At 36.2% G+C, this 14,766-nt stretch overlaps 4 protein-coding genes across 4 annotated transcripts; 1 reads left to right on the plus strand and 3 right to left on the minus strand.

Annotated features, from left to right (window-relative positions):
• Positions 1-468: 468 nt before the first annotated feature.
• Positions 469-1,401, minus strand: LOC122595226 (serine/threonine-protein kinase PCRK1-like). Its single transcript, XM_043767566.1, has 3 exons — positions 1,180-1,401; positions 946-1,071; positions 469-864 (listed from the first exon to the last, which is right to left on the minus strand). Exons 1-3 carry the CDS (start codon positions 1,399-1,401, stop codon positions 469-471), a joined length of 744 nt encoding a protein of 247 aa, XP_043623501.1.
• Positions 1,402-2,768: 1,367 nt separating this feature from the next.
• Positions 2,769-9,183, minus strand: LOC122585039 (putative white-brown complex homolog protein 30). The gene is made up of 14 exons (XM_043757140.1): positions 8,948-9,183; positions 8,781-8,857; positions 8,157-8,450; positions 8,008-8,071; positions 7,754-7,900; positions 7,615-7,649; positions 7,403-7,476; positions 6,182-6,999; positions 4,992-5,288; positions 4,470-4,925; positions 4,232-4,380; positions 3,821-4,110; positions 3,223-3,353; positions 2,769-3,136 (listed from the first exon to the last, which is right to left on the minus strand). Exons 1-14 carry the CDS (start codon positions 9,181-9,183, stop codon positions 2,983-2,985), a joined length of 3,222 nt encoding a protein of 1,073 aa, XP_043613075.1. The 3' UTR covers positions 2,769-2,982.
• Positions 9,184-11,194: 2,011 nt separating this feature from the next.
• LOC122580485 lies at positions 11,195-14,523 on the minus strand. The gene is made up of 2 exons (XM_043752764.1): positions 13,215-14,523; positions 11,195-12,354 (listed from the first exon to the last, which is right to left on the minus strand). Exons 1-2 carry the CDS (start codon positions 14,436-14,438, stop codon positions 12,352-12,354), a joined length of 1,227 nt encoding a protein of 408 aa, XP_043608699.1. The 5' UTR covers positions 14,439-14,523; the 3' UTR covers positions 11,195-12,351.
• On the plus strand, positions 11,966-12,351 carry LOC122580495 (auxin-induced protein 15A-like). The gene has a single exon (XM_043752775.1). It carries the CDS (start codon positions 11,966-11,968, stop codon positions 12,335-12,337), a length of 372 nt encoding a protein of 123 aa, XP_043608710.1. The 3' UTR covers positions 12,338-12,351.
• Positions 14,524-14,766: the final 243 nt, after the last annotated feature.

A 14,766-nucleotide genomic window follows, 5' to 3' on the forward strand; every position in this document is an offset into this window, starting at 1 on the left:
CTATTTTCCTATAAGACAAGGTTTTCTTTTTCATTATAAAAGCAATCCATTAAAAATGTTACGAGTATAAAAACAAAATGTCAAAATGAGATTCAAGTGGGTAGGGTTTTATTTCAATTAATTGTCGTGTCTTCGAGCGGTTTAGTTGATGGTTTCTCCTCCTACCAGGTATTGAGGGTGAGGGGCTCTCTAGTACAGATCCGCTTAAGACAACGTAAGGTAGATCTCCTGTTACGAGCAAACAATTCACACCTTTAAAAAAGAACTAGGTTTGAAAAGAGGTTCAACTTGAGCAAATGTAAACAGACATTCAACTTTAGTATGTACAAAAGACACATATTTTCCAAACATTCCAGAGGAAAATAAACATTATACAAAGACCAGTTTTAAAATCTCAAGTAATCAATACACACAAAGTAATGGAATAGAGGCTTTGAAATATCTTAATTTCATTCTCATAACAGGTTTTCAGCAAACATGAGTCGCGAGATCCGGCCAGCACTTGGATTTCAGAAGTTGGTTTTTTTTAGTCTCCAAGGCAATGGCTTCTTTTAGCAATTTCAGGACCTCAGTCATCCCTGGCCTTAACTCTGGATCATTGGCTAGACACTTGTTTGCTACAGAAGCTACCATCCGCATTGAATTTTCAGAATACTCGCCTTCAAGCCTCGGGTCAATTGACTTCCTCGCACCTGCATAGCAGCATACCCACGTCAAGCATTCAGGATTCTTCTCGCTGTTTTCTTGGGTAAGTGGACGTCCTCCTGTGATCAGCTCCTCGAGAAATACACCAAAGCTCCATATGTCGATCTTGGATGTTAGATGCCCACTTTTGACATATTCTGGAGCTGCATATCCTACCACCTACATTGTTTTCACAGATTTGTTTTTATTCTTAAAACAAGCAAAAGAAAAAAGGAAAGGGCTTTCTTCACATGAACATACCGATGTTGAGACATTAGTCCCTCCCTCTTGAGGACTTTCGTTAGAAAATCCAAAGTCGGAAAGCTTAGCATTCATGTGACTGTCTAGAAGAATATTCGAGGGTTTGAAATTTCCAAATATGATTCGCTACAATAAAAATGTAATGGAATAAATGCTCAGATAATGTTATTGTTATATAGTAATATTAAATCAAGAAAATTCTTGCTAAACACTAAACACTTGAAGTTTAAACACCTGATGCAAACCGGAATGGAGGTGTAACAAACCAGTAGCAGCATCTCGGGCTATCTTTAGTCTCCTGTCCCAAGAAAGAGGTGTATTTGACTTGACCGATAAATGATCTTTTAGACTTCCATTAGGCATATATTCATACACTAATATCCAGTTTCTTTTAGTTTCGCAATAGCCAATTAGCCTCACAAGGTTTGGGTGCTGGATTTTCCCGATAAGTTTCATATCAGCTGCCCACTGCCTTTGTTCCTGTTACCCAAATTGTAAGACCCTAATAACATCAAATGCTTTTTTGACAGAAGGTTTAAGGAAGACTTGCCTTTCGTCCTCTTTTAACACGCTTAACAGCCACCTGAATATCATTAAACGGAAATTCCAAGCTCTTGATGGTCCCCATATGTACACTTCCAAATCTACCATCCCCGATCTTGGTAGACTGGTTGAAATTATTTGTTGCTTGCTTAAGTTCAGCATGTGTGAAAACAATAAGAATGTTTTCTTGGGCATCCGTTGTATATTGATATTGTATCGCATCATGAACAGGCCAACATTGGCAACAGAAGACCATTGTTCAACAATTCAGTTGCATGAGCAGAAGATGCATGAATAATGTACAGACCTGGCTGTAAGAAAGGAACCACGAACTCATATATTACGAGGTCCAAATAGATGATCTAATTAACTGTAACCGATGATATTAACAACAAAGGCGAAACCATCAAACAATAAGTAAAATTTTAAGTTGTTACCTGTCAAAAGAAACTATGACACAATCATCTATGAAGCATTTCATTATAACACAAACTAGTTTAAATTCGACAAGCAACCTAAGAAATCCACACAGATAACACATTTTACTTCAAAAGGGGAAGGTTAAAAACTCAAAACTCACCTTTCAACCCAGAATAGCCATGATCATCACCGCATTAGCAGAAGAAGGTGAGGCAGACTTTTGCAAAGGCTGGAAGGAAGTCAACCCAATATAACAAACACAAGTAAACAAAGATGCAAAATGATCAGGAACTTTAAAGTCAATGCTACCCTGTTATGGAGGAAGTAATTACTAATTAATATAGTTTGTTAATTTGGAGATGAAATAATTATTTATATTAACCAGTTGTATTCATTATTAAGGGAAGTTTATAATTAGTCACTCTTCCTTATTCATCCTTGGACCTTTTCAACCCTTCTAATCTGATAATACCTAATCCCGCCATTACCTCTATCCGGGAACAGGGATTGCAACCCGCGATGTAGACGATCTTTTCCAACTGTTATAAAATATTCTTAAATTTCCAACTCTCCTTTTTTTTGCTACTAGAATATTTCAGTCTTGGAATATATTCACATGGTTAAGCATACATTGACGCAAAAAAATAAACTTGATGATTTGTTACCAAAATAACATAGAGATAGAGAAATATTTCCCTTCATCCAACAACTTCCATTTGTAAAACGCCTCGTATTTATAAGATTCAACATAATCTATCGCCTTTGCAGTAAAAAAAACATGAAATCTATATAGTATTTCTAGTACTAACATACTCTACAGAAAACAAAAAAAAAAAAAAAAAAAAAAAAAAGAGCTAGAAAGTAAAGGCGACTTTTCACTCAGGTATCTAACCCATTTAGTACAAAGGATCCGTGTAAGCCCCTTCTACAAGGCCTAGACAAAACTTAGGGCTTCCGGCGAGTAGGTGTGGCCCTCAAAGTGTTGATAATCTAACATGAGATCTCCTGCTTCTTGAGGCACCAAGGACCCACTGATTCACGCTAAATGTTAACCCGATGGAGTTAAAATTTAAGCTACTTAGACCTAGAGATCAAACATATGAAAGCTAAAATCCGACAGCCTACTCCTGTTGCCATAAGATAGCACAGACAATTCTTTGAGTTATGAATATCGAAATTAAACTTCTTCAATGCAGCACATCGTGTCATCAACCAAACTCCCGAGTACCTGAAAAACCAAACTAAAGTATCATTATGCTAGCTCTTAATGAAATTGATTTTTCGTATGATTCACAATGTAGATCAAGAACCTACTCTTTGGCATTTGCAATAACAAAGGCTTCCATAGCCCATCTGGGAAAGACAAACTTTGATACTAATGAAATGGCAGAACTTTTGTCTTGATTTGCAATGAGTGTCAAGACAACAGGAAGAAGCACAGACCACTGAAGAAAGTGAACAAAACAATATTACATATTAATGTATGAAGACTCAATAAAAATCATACTGATCAACTTTGTATGCATGTCCAGTTAAATGCAGCCATGTGACCTCTAACTTAAATCCAAGCAATCATGTTGTCACCAGAATTGAGATTATAACAAGTTTGCGAGGCAACATGCTTGGTCGCAATCAAGTTAGTCACATGATAGAATCTAACTGCTTAATTGGGTACCGGCATGAACTGCAAATATGGACATGCATAGAAGCTGAATCCATAATAATATGAGAAATGGTACATTCTCTTGAAAATCTTATTACTAATCTTAGGAGTTTAAGAAAGCGGATCCTATTTCTGTATTATATAGATGACTTCCATTATTCCATATGTTAATTATGAGGATTTTTAAGAGAATACATCATTACCCTAATAATAAATCAATTAGTTTGTTGTTTCCAAAGGTCGACATACCAATTGGGCTTGGCTAAACTCGAGGGAGATGGCAAGTGTATAAGATATTCCCGTTACACAGTAAACCAGGCACAACAAAATCAAATAATTTGACTCGAAGCTTGATCTTGGATAGCTGAAAAAGTAGAACATGCAGAGATAAACTAACGGCTTCGTGACTACATTTAGAAGGTCCATCGTATCTTTGGCCAGAAAATAAGATAAACTGTTCATGCCACTAGCATTCTCCCTTCTGTACTGTAATTTATCCATAGCAAAAGTTCTCAAAGCTCCAATCATGCATAGCAGAGCTGAAATAATACATCAAGAAACAAGAATTGGTTAAGTAAATATACGCTTTCTCGATACAGGCTACAAAATGCACGTCATACTTCAAAAAGAATTTGTGTTATCTTCATGATTTGCACTTACAGACAGCAATGACTGTATATTGATAACCAGTATATCCGAATGACACGTCACTCACTTCAGCCATAGTTCCTAAGCATGCTCCAGCAAGCAATAGAATTAAATAGTCTGCAGCTTGTGCTCTAGCATCTCGCAATCTCTGCTTAGCAACCCTGTCAAACACAGAAAACAGTTCCATTATGAAAAAAAGTTATATTCTGTACATATTGCAACATTTTGGAGCTTTGCCCTAATATATTACCTTCCAATGTAATATCTGTACTGTCTAAAAACTCCAGGAGTTACTCGGCCCGACAGATCAGGGGTTGTGAAGTAATTATACTTTTCAACCTCCCTTTGGCTGCCCTCAACATACTTATTACATGTAGATGATGATGATGATGTTGTTGATGATGATGACGATAATGATGTTGGTGATGATCCATTTTGATCACATAAATGCAACATATCTGGTGGTACTCTGTACCCATTATGAAGCATCCACTTTACCGGTAGCTGCTGAGCTGTCACATTTCCTCCAGGTTTTGTCATACCCTCAAGAATATCAATCAAGTGATCAGGGGTATTTACACGGTCAGGTATTGTGATTCCTAGACCCGCAAAGTACTCTTCGACCTTTTCTACTGGCCCATGGTATACAGTTAAACCACCTTTTGCTAGAAGTATCAAATCGTCAAACATCTTATACAACGAGTAGCTGAAAAATAAAACCCCGTCACATTTCCAGAAAATGTAACATCATAATATAAATCTTGTCATATACCTTGGTTGGTGTACAACCATGCTGATGTTAACACCTTCAAGAGCTTCCCGCCGAAGAGCTCTAAGAAGTAAACTAGAAGATGCACTATCCAAACCGGATGTGGGCTCATCTAAGATCAAAAGTGACGGTTCCATAACCATCTCGAGCCCAACATTGACCCGTTTTCTTTGGCCACCAGAAATTCCCCGTTTTTCAACTGTCCCGACTTTAGAATCTCTTACTCCCTGAAGCCCCAACGATTCGATAACTCTTTCGGTTATGAGAACTTTATCTGCTTTTGGCAAATCGGCAGACAGTCTTCAATTGCAAGATTTAGCAATGATAAAAACATAAGTCAGTTTATAATAATATAATAGGGCTAATTACATATAACAGTGACCAACTTTGGTCCAATTTATACTTCAAGCTAGAAAAATAAATTGAAGTATCAGACACTTGTACCTAAAGATAATTAATAACTAACAATACATAAAAAAATGATAGAGCAGCCAATTGAAATGATGGTGTCGCAGCTGAGGTCTCAATAGAAAACCAATTATCAAAGATAGGCTAAGAATTCCGATCCACCAACCCCTCAACCTGGTTGTTATTCAGCTTGGGTTTGACGATGTCAGTTAACAGGGTGACTTACCAATCTGAAAGTCACAAAAGTGTAACGTACTGCTGCAAAATTTTCAATTTTAATCTTGTACTTCTTTAAAGTGTAACGTACACTCCCATGACTTTAACCCATTAATTAATAGACATATATATATATATATATATATATATATATACAAAAACTATCTATCAGCTGAAACCTGCCAACTAATTTGACGTGCTTGACCTGAAATCAACTTCTTTGACCCGAAACCAACCATCCAATCATCCCATTTGACCCGAAACCAGCCTGTTTGACCCGTTTGTTAATCAGGTTCTCAGATTGTCTAGGTTAGCACTTAGCAGTAGTGGACTAATTGCTAGGGGTGAGTTCTCTCGAACCGATTATGGTATTAGGTCAGGTTATGTAATTTCTACTCGTCAACCTAAACACGACCTAATAGCTGGCCTAATAATGATAGGATTTTAGGTAAAAACCATAAATAAGCTTTTTTGTGGCTTTAATGGGTTTTTCTGGCAAAAATAAGTTTGGTCAATGGTCACTCAAACAGAAATCACCAAAGTTAATTACCAGAAATAAGTTGGCATACCTGCATCGTGCACTAAACCGTAAATTCTCTTCTACAGTCAAATCTCCATGAACGATATCATCCTGTGGTACAAACCCAATTATCTTTTTGTAAGAGTGAATAGATTCAGTCTTCCCATTAATTAGAATATCCCCGGACATAGTACATCCGCTTATCTTTCCAGTCAGAGCAGATAAAAAGGTCGTTTTGCCGGCCCCAGAAGGTCCCATTACAGCTGATATCCTACCAGGTAAAATTTTTCCACTAACGCACCTCATAATATTCCTACTTTTTCCTTTTAAAGTTAGCGTTAACTCCTTAAAAGCAACCTCAATCTTAGGCCTTCTCCTCAAAACATCAACATCACCATACATGTCCATGTTCATGTTCATGTTCATCTCCTCCATTGCCTTCTCTCTCTCAATTTGACCATATGCATATTTAAATATTTGACTTCTAGTATGCAACTCTTTTGAAGCTTTACGTGCATGCTTTGCATTTTTATCACCGTTTTCCAAATTGGAACCTTTAGCACTCTCCAAATTATCATCAATCGAATGAGCTTCTCTTTTGTTTCCCTGTGCACCTGAGAAACCTATATTTTGGGTTGAGCTTTTGGTTTTTGTTCTGGAAAATGTCCGTGACAGTGTGTCTTGCAACCCTTGTAATCCCGATGGTTTCCATGCATCTTTTGAAGCCCTTGATTTTTGCCTTGCTTGTGCTGTTTCTCGAGCATACTTAGCTGCTGCTTCCCTGGACTTTGCTTGTTTTTCATAACGAGTAGAGATCACTTGATCTGAGCAATTATATACGACGATCAGTATAGCCGTCAACAAAGCCTACAAAAAACCATTACATAGCATCATATTTAGTGGTATTAGTTTCAACTCTAAAACTTACAGACTAAGGATGAGTTTAAATGTATGTTTTACATGTGATTATGTGATACAAAATAATCAGATCAGATAATAACTTAGCATAACAAGCTCTAAAAAAAGAAAAAGTTTGAATGTGTTTAAATGGTTTTTTTCTTTAGAGAAGTTGTGCGACAAATGTTTAAAATTGTAAATAATTTAATATTTGTGTGTTTGACAAGTTCTGATTCTTTTAATCAATGAAATTCAAAAAGCGCTACACCAGAGCCTAAATGGTATAACAAGATTCCATGAACCTACATGGGGTAAGAAAACATATAGAGGAGAGACTCAGAACGTAATCTGCAAAGAACTACCAAATACTTACAATAAGCAAGATTCCAAAAACCTGCATGCTTGGAATATCTGTTCCCTTCTCGCATGTGGTGCCAGCAAAACATCCTGCATATCACATAAAAAGCTAAACATTCATAACAGGAAACAAATATATGTATTTTTTATAAACATTTAACTGATTTGGTTGAGGTTATTGACTATAATTTAAAATCACAAATAATACTAGAAATCATAAGAACTTACGGTATTTAACTCTAGACCCCATTCTGCAATAGAATCTGTAATTAAACCAGAAATTATGTATCAACAAACACGTATTGGGAGGATCAACTGATAAAACATTTAAGCACCGCTATGAAAATATAACAAAATATCAAAATACCCTTCAGGGCATTGGATTTTCTTGATGGTAGTTGGACAATAATATCCCGGATCACAGAATATCTCTTTACCCAAATGTACAGGAACCCACATATCGGCTGTACCACAACTATGATTCATCTTGCCTGAAGGTAATTGGTAATGGTATCTGCAAAAAGATTTCTACGAATACATGTTATTAATAATGTATATCATATGAGCCACAAAGAATATTAAGAGATACAAAATCAGGATTAGTTTAAAATAATTACTTACGGCCAACAAATCCCACTTGTTGGATTGAGCTTTGCAACAGGGCAGTATGCCCCCAAAGGGCATGCTGCAGTCACATATCAGCATAAATTACCATAAGCAATTAGAACAATATTTGGAAACTTTGATGAACAATTTGGCAAACTACTCACGAATCATGCAAGTGAGGCCTTCCGGACAGAAAAACCCCTCGCAACATGGTTGGCTGTTAGTGGTCCGAAAAGGCATCTTTTTTGGATCAGTCTCATTATAATCATATTTTTGGCCCGGATTGACTGCACTTGCCCAACCTGCCTCACATCCAGCTGACCAAGATGTAAGATTGCAGTTTCGTGTTGGTTCTAAGAAATGGGATTGAGAAACACTTTTCTTGTCCCCAGCATTTTTCAAGAAACTAGTAAAGTATACTTTAAGTTCTGACACAGTACACAACCGAACTGGGAGGTCTGCGAATAGTAATACAAAGTCAATGGTTGCAAACACTTGAAAGGGTGTACCAGCATTGTGTTTGGAAAGTCATTATTTCATCTTTGCATTTTCAAGTTGCGGATAATCATTTTACATACTTAAATAGTTAATTAATCAGAATTTGCCAAACACGCTTACAGCTTACTATTACGTCTTTAAACAACAAAACTACATCAAAACACCATACAAAATTATCTAATCATGGTAATTTCATAGCACATCATCGTTTTCAAAATGCAACGCCAAACATCCCATATTAACATAAACGTCATATGCAACAAGAAATTCAGGTTCTTAAAATGCATCACCTTTTAACTTGTTTTGGCACTTCTGGAAGAATTGATCTCTGCCTTGAAAATCAAATGCTCCATTAAAATCTTTTTTCCTAAATCACAACACATAAATTCATTATAAAAATGAAACATCAAGGAGTAAAAATCGATACATTTAACGCAAGTATCAGCCAATCACTCACACGTCTTCCGTGCAAAATCCTATCTCCCTTTCGATATCTGGCTGGAACTTTTCGATTGTTTTGTTAAACCTTCCAAGAAAAAGGTTCGAAAGCAAAGGCGATAATCGAGGTTTTGGCTTACGAGAAGCAGGAGTTTTTTGACAACAAACATTGTATGGGAAATGACCCACAAAAACAACTAGAATGAAGATCAAGAATCTAACCCACGAGGCAATTATTCTCTTCTCTCCATTCATCTTATTATTAAAACTGCAGTAAATTCATGACGTTTTTACTACCTTTTTTTTTTAATCTCAAATGAACCAAGATACAATAAATTACTGAAATTTATGAAAAGGGTGTTATGTAATCCAGAAATCTTGGAAGAAAGTTGAAAACTTTATGAGGTAAAAATTAAAGATTGACAAAAGAGATTGTGTTTGGGTGAAAGGATTGGAGACCATGATTTTCGGATGAAGAATTGGCGGGGAGAAATTGGGGGGAAGAATGTGTGTACGAAATCCCTCAAAACTTACCCTTGGATTTTGAAGTTTTTCTTAGAGGTAAAAGTAAAACCCTAACTAGTACATACTCGTAGAAGTATATTTTTGGGATCTTCGGAAATCTAATGACTGCGCATTGTTGCGCATTTTTAAAAAAAAAAATATTAGAAGGTTTATAGTCTATATTCCGTATGTATTCTAGAGCTTCAGCTTCACCATTAGACGGTGTCAAATAATGACTCACTATTCAGAAAGAATAAGAAGGTTTGTGACGGTATTGACGGTGATGGCGGTAGAAGTCTGGTTATTAATATAAGGAAGATTGATGTAAAAAAGGATTTGTCATTAGTTTAAGGGTTGAAGATGTATGTTTTAAATAATTTTATTTAAGTGTATTATAGTTATATTAGGTGAAAATATTTAAATTAGTGAATAAAAGATAGTAGTATTTTAGGTATATTGGATCATCATTATTGGTAGGAGTGAACATGGGTCGGTTTTGGGCTAAAACTAAAGATTGAACTGATCCGTTCGGTTTTTAAAAAACCAAAACCGTTGGATTCGGTTTTGATTCGATTTCGGTTTGTCCGTTTGAATCAGACCGTTTTTTGTTTCGTTTTTTTACACTTTTTGTTGCTCAGAGGTGGCTCAACAGTAGTACGAGACTCAAGGTTTGTAAAGGTCTCAAACGAAATCAATTTTGGAGGCCTAATCCATTACAATATAAATTAAAGTAACAAAAAAAAATAGCTCGACTTTTGTTATTCAACTACTAGTAATAAAAAAGATGTAGATGTTGATACAAAAACTAAAAAGGCGTTACTGCACTGTAAATTGTATAATGATATTTAGTCCTAAATCCAAACATTAAGTCTAATATACAGAATATTGAGGCCTTAAAAATTTGAGGGCCTAAAGCAATCGTCTAGTCTTGTATTACTGTTGAGTCACCTCTGAGCAACTGTGCTTTAGTATAGTTGTAATTCTTTAGTATAGTTGTAATTTGCCATATTGGAACGAAAGTATATCCAATGTATTCGTCTACGTCCTAAAATCCTAATCAACCAATCTCATCTGATACAATTGTATATTCTACATTGAATTCAGTACCATAACTATCATTGTACTGTCAACATATGTAATGTCAGAAGATTAAAAGATTCGAAAGAATGGCGTTTTGAGCGTCCCGATCTCCAGCATTCAATTAACAAATCATTTTTCCTCGAAGCTTTTGAAAATCTTAACATATGGACAAATAACAATGATCTTTGACCAACCAACTAAAAGATTTTCCAAAACCAATAAACGAAGAAGATTTTTCTTGTTTAAGTTAACCGAAGGTATCCAACTTGACTAAAAGATTATACATGTACAGGTTGACATGTCGAGAACTCTTATTAAGTTTATAACCAAGACTATACATGTATTCAATTGGAATTTTGGTTATTTGAGATTTTCCTTTAGTAGGTTACAAAACAGAAAATGGTTACTTTAAGTTTTGATTCAAATAAGGAAATGTGAGCATCCTTTTTCTAAAAAAAATGAGATGAGGGCATCCCCACCACTAGTGAATACTGGGGCAGGGAATGATTTGATATAGATCCAATGGGTTGTTTTATGTAGTCAGGTTCCATGGGGGGGATGCATCCACTTGGTGGAGTTTAATCATTTTCCTTGTATATATGGCATCTCTATCACCATCAACAATGGCATCTAATGCTTTCTGTTTTTAAAGTTAACACCACAATAACCTTGACTAGAATCATTCATCAAAAGTTTACAATTGTTGTATATATAGCTAACATGATTGTAATTTAATACACATCAAAACCATATAATACAAGGGAAACAAAAAGCACCATCATCTTTGGTGAAATGGGACATTTTCTAGTCGAACAACAGACATGATTAACAATAACAAATGTGGAGGTGATCAATACCCCTAACCAAAGTGCTCAAACACTTTCAAACTCACCTAAGCACAATCGTTTTCTCAAATCTCTTTTACTCTCAATCACTCCATGTTGATGTCATAATAAGTTGTGCTGCCTTGACTTACAATACCAAATTCTCATGTGACACATACAGTTTATTAGTTGATATCGAGCAGATGCTTCATCGACAAAAATAACAGAAAATAAAATAAAATTTCTTCAAACACATAGGCGAAAGATAGATCCCCGTTGTTTAAGTGTTATTTTAGGAAAGTAACACACATGCCTTTAACGTAAGGTGCGTGTTCATTCCGTTACACTATAGAACTACTTTTAATCATGCAATATACATGTTCGTACATTATTGTACCCTATCGTACAAATTTATAATTTCGATTCAACACGATTTAGAAAAGCCCCTTTAAAGAAAATTCACACACACACACACACATATAAATATATGTATGTATATTGATATATTATATACAGGCTCTTTAATTAATACACTATATAAATCCCTCCTAGTTCCTTGCCATCAACACAATCTCCATCTTTCTCTCTCTCTCTCACCCACCCCCCCAGAAGCTCATATACATATAAAGATGATGCACGTGAAGATTGTGAAAGCATGGTTGAAGAAAAAGAGACATACGAATGGAATTGTACCGTGGTTAAGATGTGAAACATGGGGATTCTGCTGGATATCGTCATCCAATCATGAAGACGGTGAAGAAGACTGCATACCAAGGGATGTCCCAAAGGGTCATTTGGTAGTTTATGTAGGTGAAAACCAAAGCAGGTTTGTAATCAATGTGAAACTACTAAAGAACCCTTTGTTCAATGCCTTACTAGATCAAGCTCAAGAAGAATATGATTTCGCTGCTGATTCAAGACTCTATATCCCATGCCATGAGGACATTTTCCTCAGTGTGGTTCAATGTGCAAATGATCGACAATCCACTTTCTGCCTTTGAATTTTGAGTGGATTTCACTGCAAGATTTGAAGATTAATGTACAGATTGCAGCATTATTGCAAGATAAATGAACCCCATTTTTTAAAGGATTCATAGTTAAAGATGGAGTCATTGATGAATATTACCAGTTTATCCATAATGATCTCTCAGTAGACATCAACATTAAGTAGGACATTATTTCCAGTAAAGAAACTAGATGCAAATGGAAGTTATGTAAAATTTAATGTTGTTGAAATTGCATAGACACTTAAAAACAAAATCCACTTTGAGTTTCAGAGTCCTATTAACACTTTTTTGAATGGTGTGGAGGCGCAGAAACGGGCTTGTGCCAAAAAAGGTCCTAGGCCCGGCCCAAAAAAGACCTGGTTCCCCAAGTCCTAGCCCTGCACTCACTAGAGCCCGAAATAAGAACTAGGTTGTAATTACTTTCAAAAGCACACCTCAAGGCCCGAGTAAGCCTGAAAGCCTGTCCTCTCTATCAAACCATGTAAGTCCACTAATTCCGTCAAACTTTGAGCATTCAGCGATTCTTATGGCACAATTATTAAGAAAACCGAAACCAAATTGTACATAAACTAAAGTTAAATGATTAACTAGTAACATTCTAAACCCACAATGACCAAAATATAGATGTATCTGTTTCATTTCTTAACCAATCTCATATTGAAGTAACATCCATCTCATAGTGAGGCATAAAGCCATGATTCCTAACAGTCAGATTGTGTAAACATCCATCCAAAACACAACTTTACAAAGCTTTGAGCTCGTATCATCTACCAATCCTATTGCTAACTAAAAACTTGCAACTCATTCAATATAGAAAACACTGGAATACTACCACTTCAATTCGCAAATATCCACATCAATTATCATTTACCTGTCCACCATCAACTAGCATGGCTTCAAGCTCTCTTTGACCAAAAGGCACTCCTCTAGAATTAGCATCCATTGACTTGACACACAAGTAATACATCATCCACGCCACCAAAAAATACGCCTCCATACAAGATTGAATGACAACAGCAAATACGGGTCCAAAAACGTCTGCAAGTATGCTTCTAACATATAACCCGCAGACAAAATTTTGTAACAAATTGAGATTAGTAGCAGGATTATCCATCAATGACATCAAACGATACCCTTCTTTAATAACTTCCAAGCCGTTCTTTTTTGAATCCGCAATAGCCACACAAGCATCAACAGAAAAATATAAAGACATATACATGTCCAACATAAGCCAAGTAAACAGAAAACCATAACTATCCCTTTCTAACCCTTCTACCCAATATCTAACGCTGGTAATCGGCATAAACTTCAACCTAACAAAAATCTTGAAATGCGTATATGGGTCGTAAAAATTTCCAAAAAAACAAAGACCCAAAAGTTGAGTTAATCCAGTCATTAATACCAATCTCAATGCATACAACCAACACAATCTATCCATACCAAGATCCAACCCATCCCTAAATATCTTTCCTAATGGCCATTTTTTCTTCAAGAAGTGAATCATTATCATCACAAATATAATCCCATTAACCATAGAATGTGTAACAAGAAACCCAAAAACTGCTACCCCATATGAAGCCAAGAAAACAGTAACAATTAACCATATAGTAAAAAAATCTTGATTTTTTTTACTCACAGTGTTTTTATCCTCAGTAACTCTGAAAGACAAAGCAGTAACAGAATGTATATATTCAGAAACCCTAGGCCCATTTTCTGAAACAAAGCTGGAAAGGGCCAAAATGGTGGCATTTAATTCGGGTTTGGGTTGTGGGTCATTTGAGACTCTGTGAAATGCCCATTTTAGTGGGTCATCAAAGAAAGAGGGAAATGGGTCGGGATGATAATGATTGATGGGTTTTGGTGGGGTTTTGAATTGATGAAAATGGGTTTTAATTGAAGGATTATTATCGATGTATTCAGTGAGGAATTGTAGGATGGTTTCAACTTGAATGTGAAAAGAAAATACAAGCTGCGAAACGAAGAGGAAGACCAAGAGGTGGTGGCGCGTGGAGAAGATGGTGGTGGTGGTGTGGTGGAGGATTTGGGTGGTGGTGTTTTGGCGGTGGAGTAGCGGCGGCGGCGGTTGGTGGGGCATGGTGGCGAACTGGCGATGGGGTTTTGGTGATTATGGATGCTGGTGGGTTTGGGTTCCCATTTTCTTGGTGATCTTTTTGGTGGTGTTGTTGAGTGAGGGAGGCAGGTAGTAGTAATTCGGTACCTTCATGTTTTTCACCGATAAAAAGACAACTTAAATCTGTTGTAGAATACCATAAATTACCCAAATGGATAAGGAGAAGAGATGTGGTCGGCAAAAAGTATCGACAAAAAGCATCGGTTAGTTTCGGCAGTTTGACAAGACTATAGCATATGCATTGGCTAGTTTTGGTAAGCTACATCGGTTAGTTTTAGCCGATGCTAGTGAA

This window comes from Erigeron canadensis, chromosome 1 (genome assembly GCF_010389155.1).
Source record: "Erigeron canadensis isolate Cc75 chromosome 1, C_canadensis_v1, whole genome shotgun sequence".
Lineage (NCBI taxonomy): Eukaryota > Viridiplantae > Streptophyta > Magnoliopsida > Asterales > Asteraceae > Erigeron > Erigeron canadensis.

Excerpts from the sequence above, each read along its gene's own strand:
- LOC122585039 (XM_043757140.1), bottom strand. The coding sequence starts at position 9,183 with ATGAATGGAGAGAAGAGAATAATTGCCTCGTGGGTTAGATTCTTGATC. Across the intron at positions 7,901-8,007 it reads ACAAGTGGGATTTGTTGGCC|ATACCATTACCAATTACCTT; the intron begins GTAAGTAATTAT and ends ATCTTTTTGCAG. Across the intron at positions 3,354-3,820 it reads AGTTTAGCCAAGCCCAATTG|TGGTCTGTGCTTCTTCCTGT; the intron begins GTATGTCGACCT and ends CACTTTCTTCAG.
- LOC122580495 (XM_043752775.1), top strand. The coding sequence starts at position 11,966 with ATGATGCACGTGAAGATTGTGAAAGCATGGTTGAAGAAAAAGAGACAT.
- LOC122595226 (XM_043767566.1), bottom strand. The coding sequence starts at position 1,401 with ATGAAACTTATCGGGAAAATCCAGCACCCAAACCTTGTGAGGCTAATT. Across the intron at positions 1,072-1,179 it reads TCCATTCCGGTTTGCATCAG|CGAATCATATTTGGAAATTT; the intron begins GTGTTTAAACTT and ends TTTTTATTGTAG. Across the intron at positions 865-945 it reads GGACTAATGTCTCAACATCG|GTGGTAGGATATGCAGCTCC; the intron begins GTATGTTCATGT and ends AAAACAATGTAG.
- LOC122580485 (XM_043752764.1), bottom strand. The coding sequence starts at position 14,438 with ATGCCCCACCAACCGCCGCCGCCGCTACTCCACCGCCAAAACACCACC.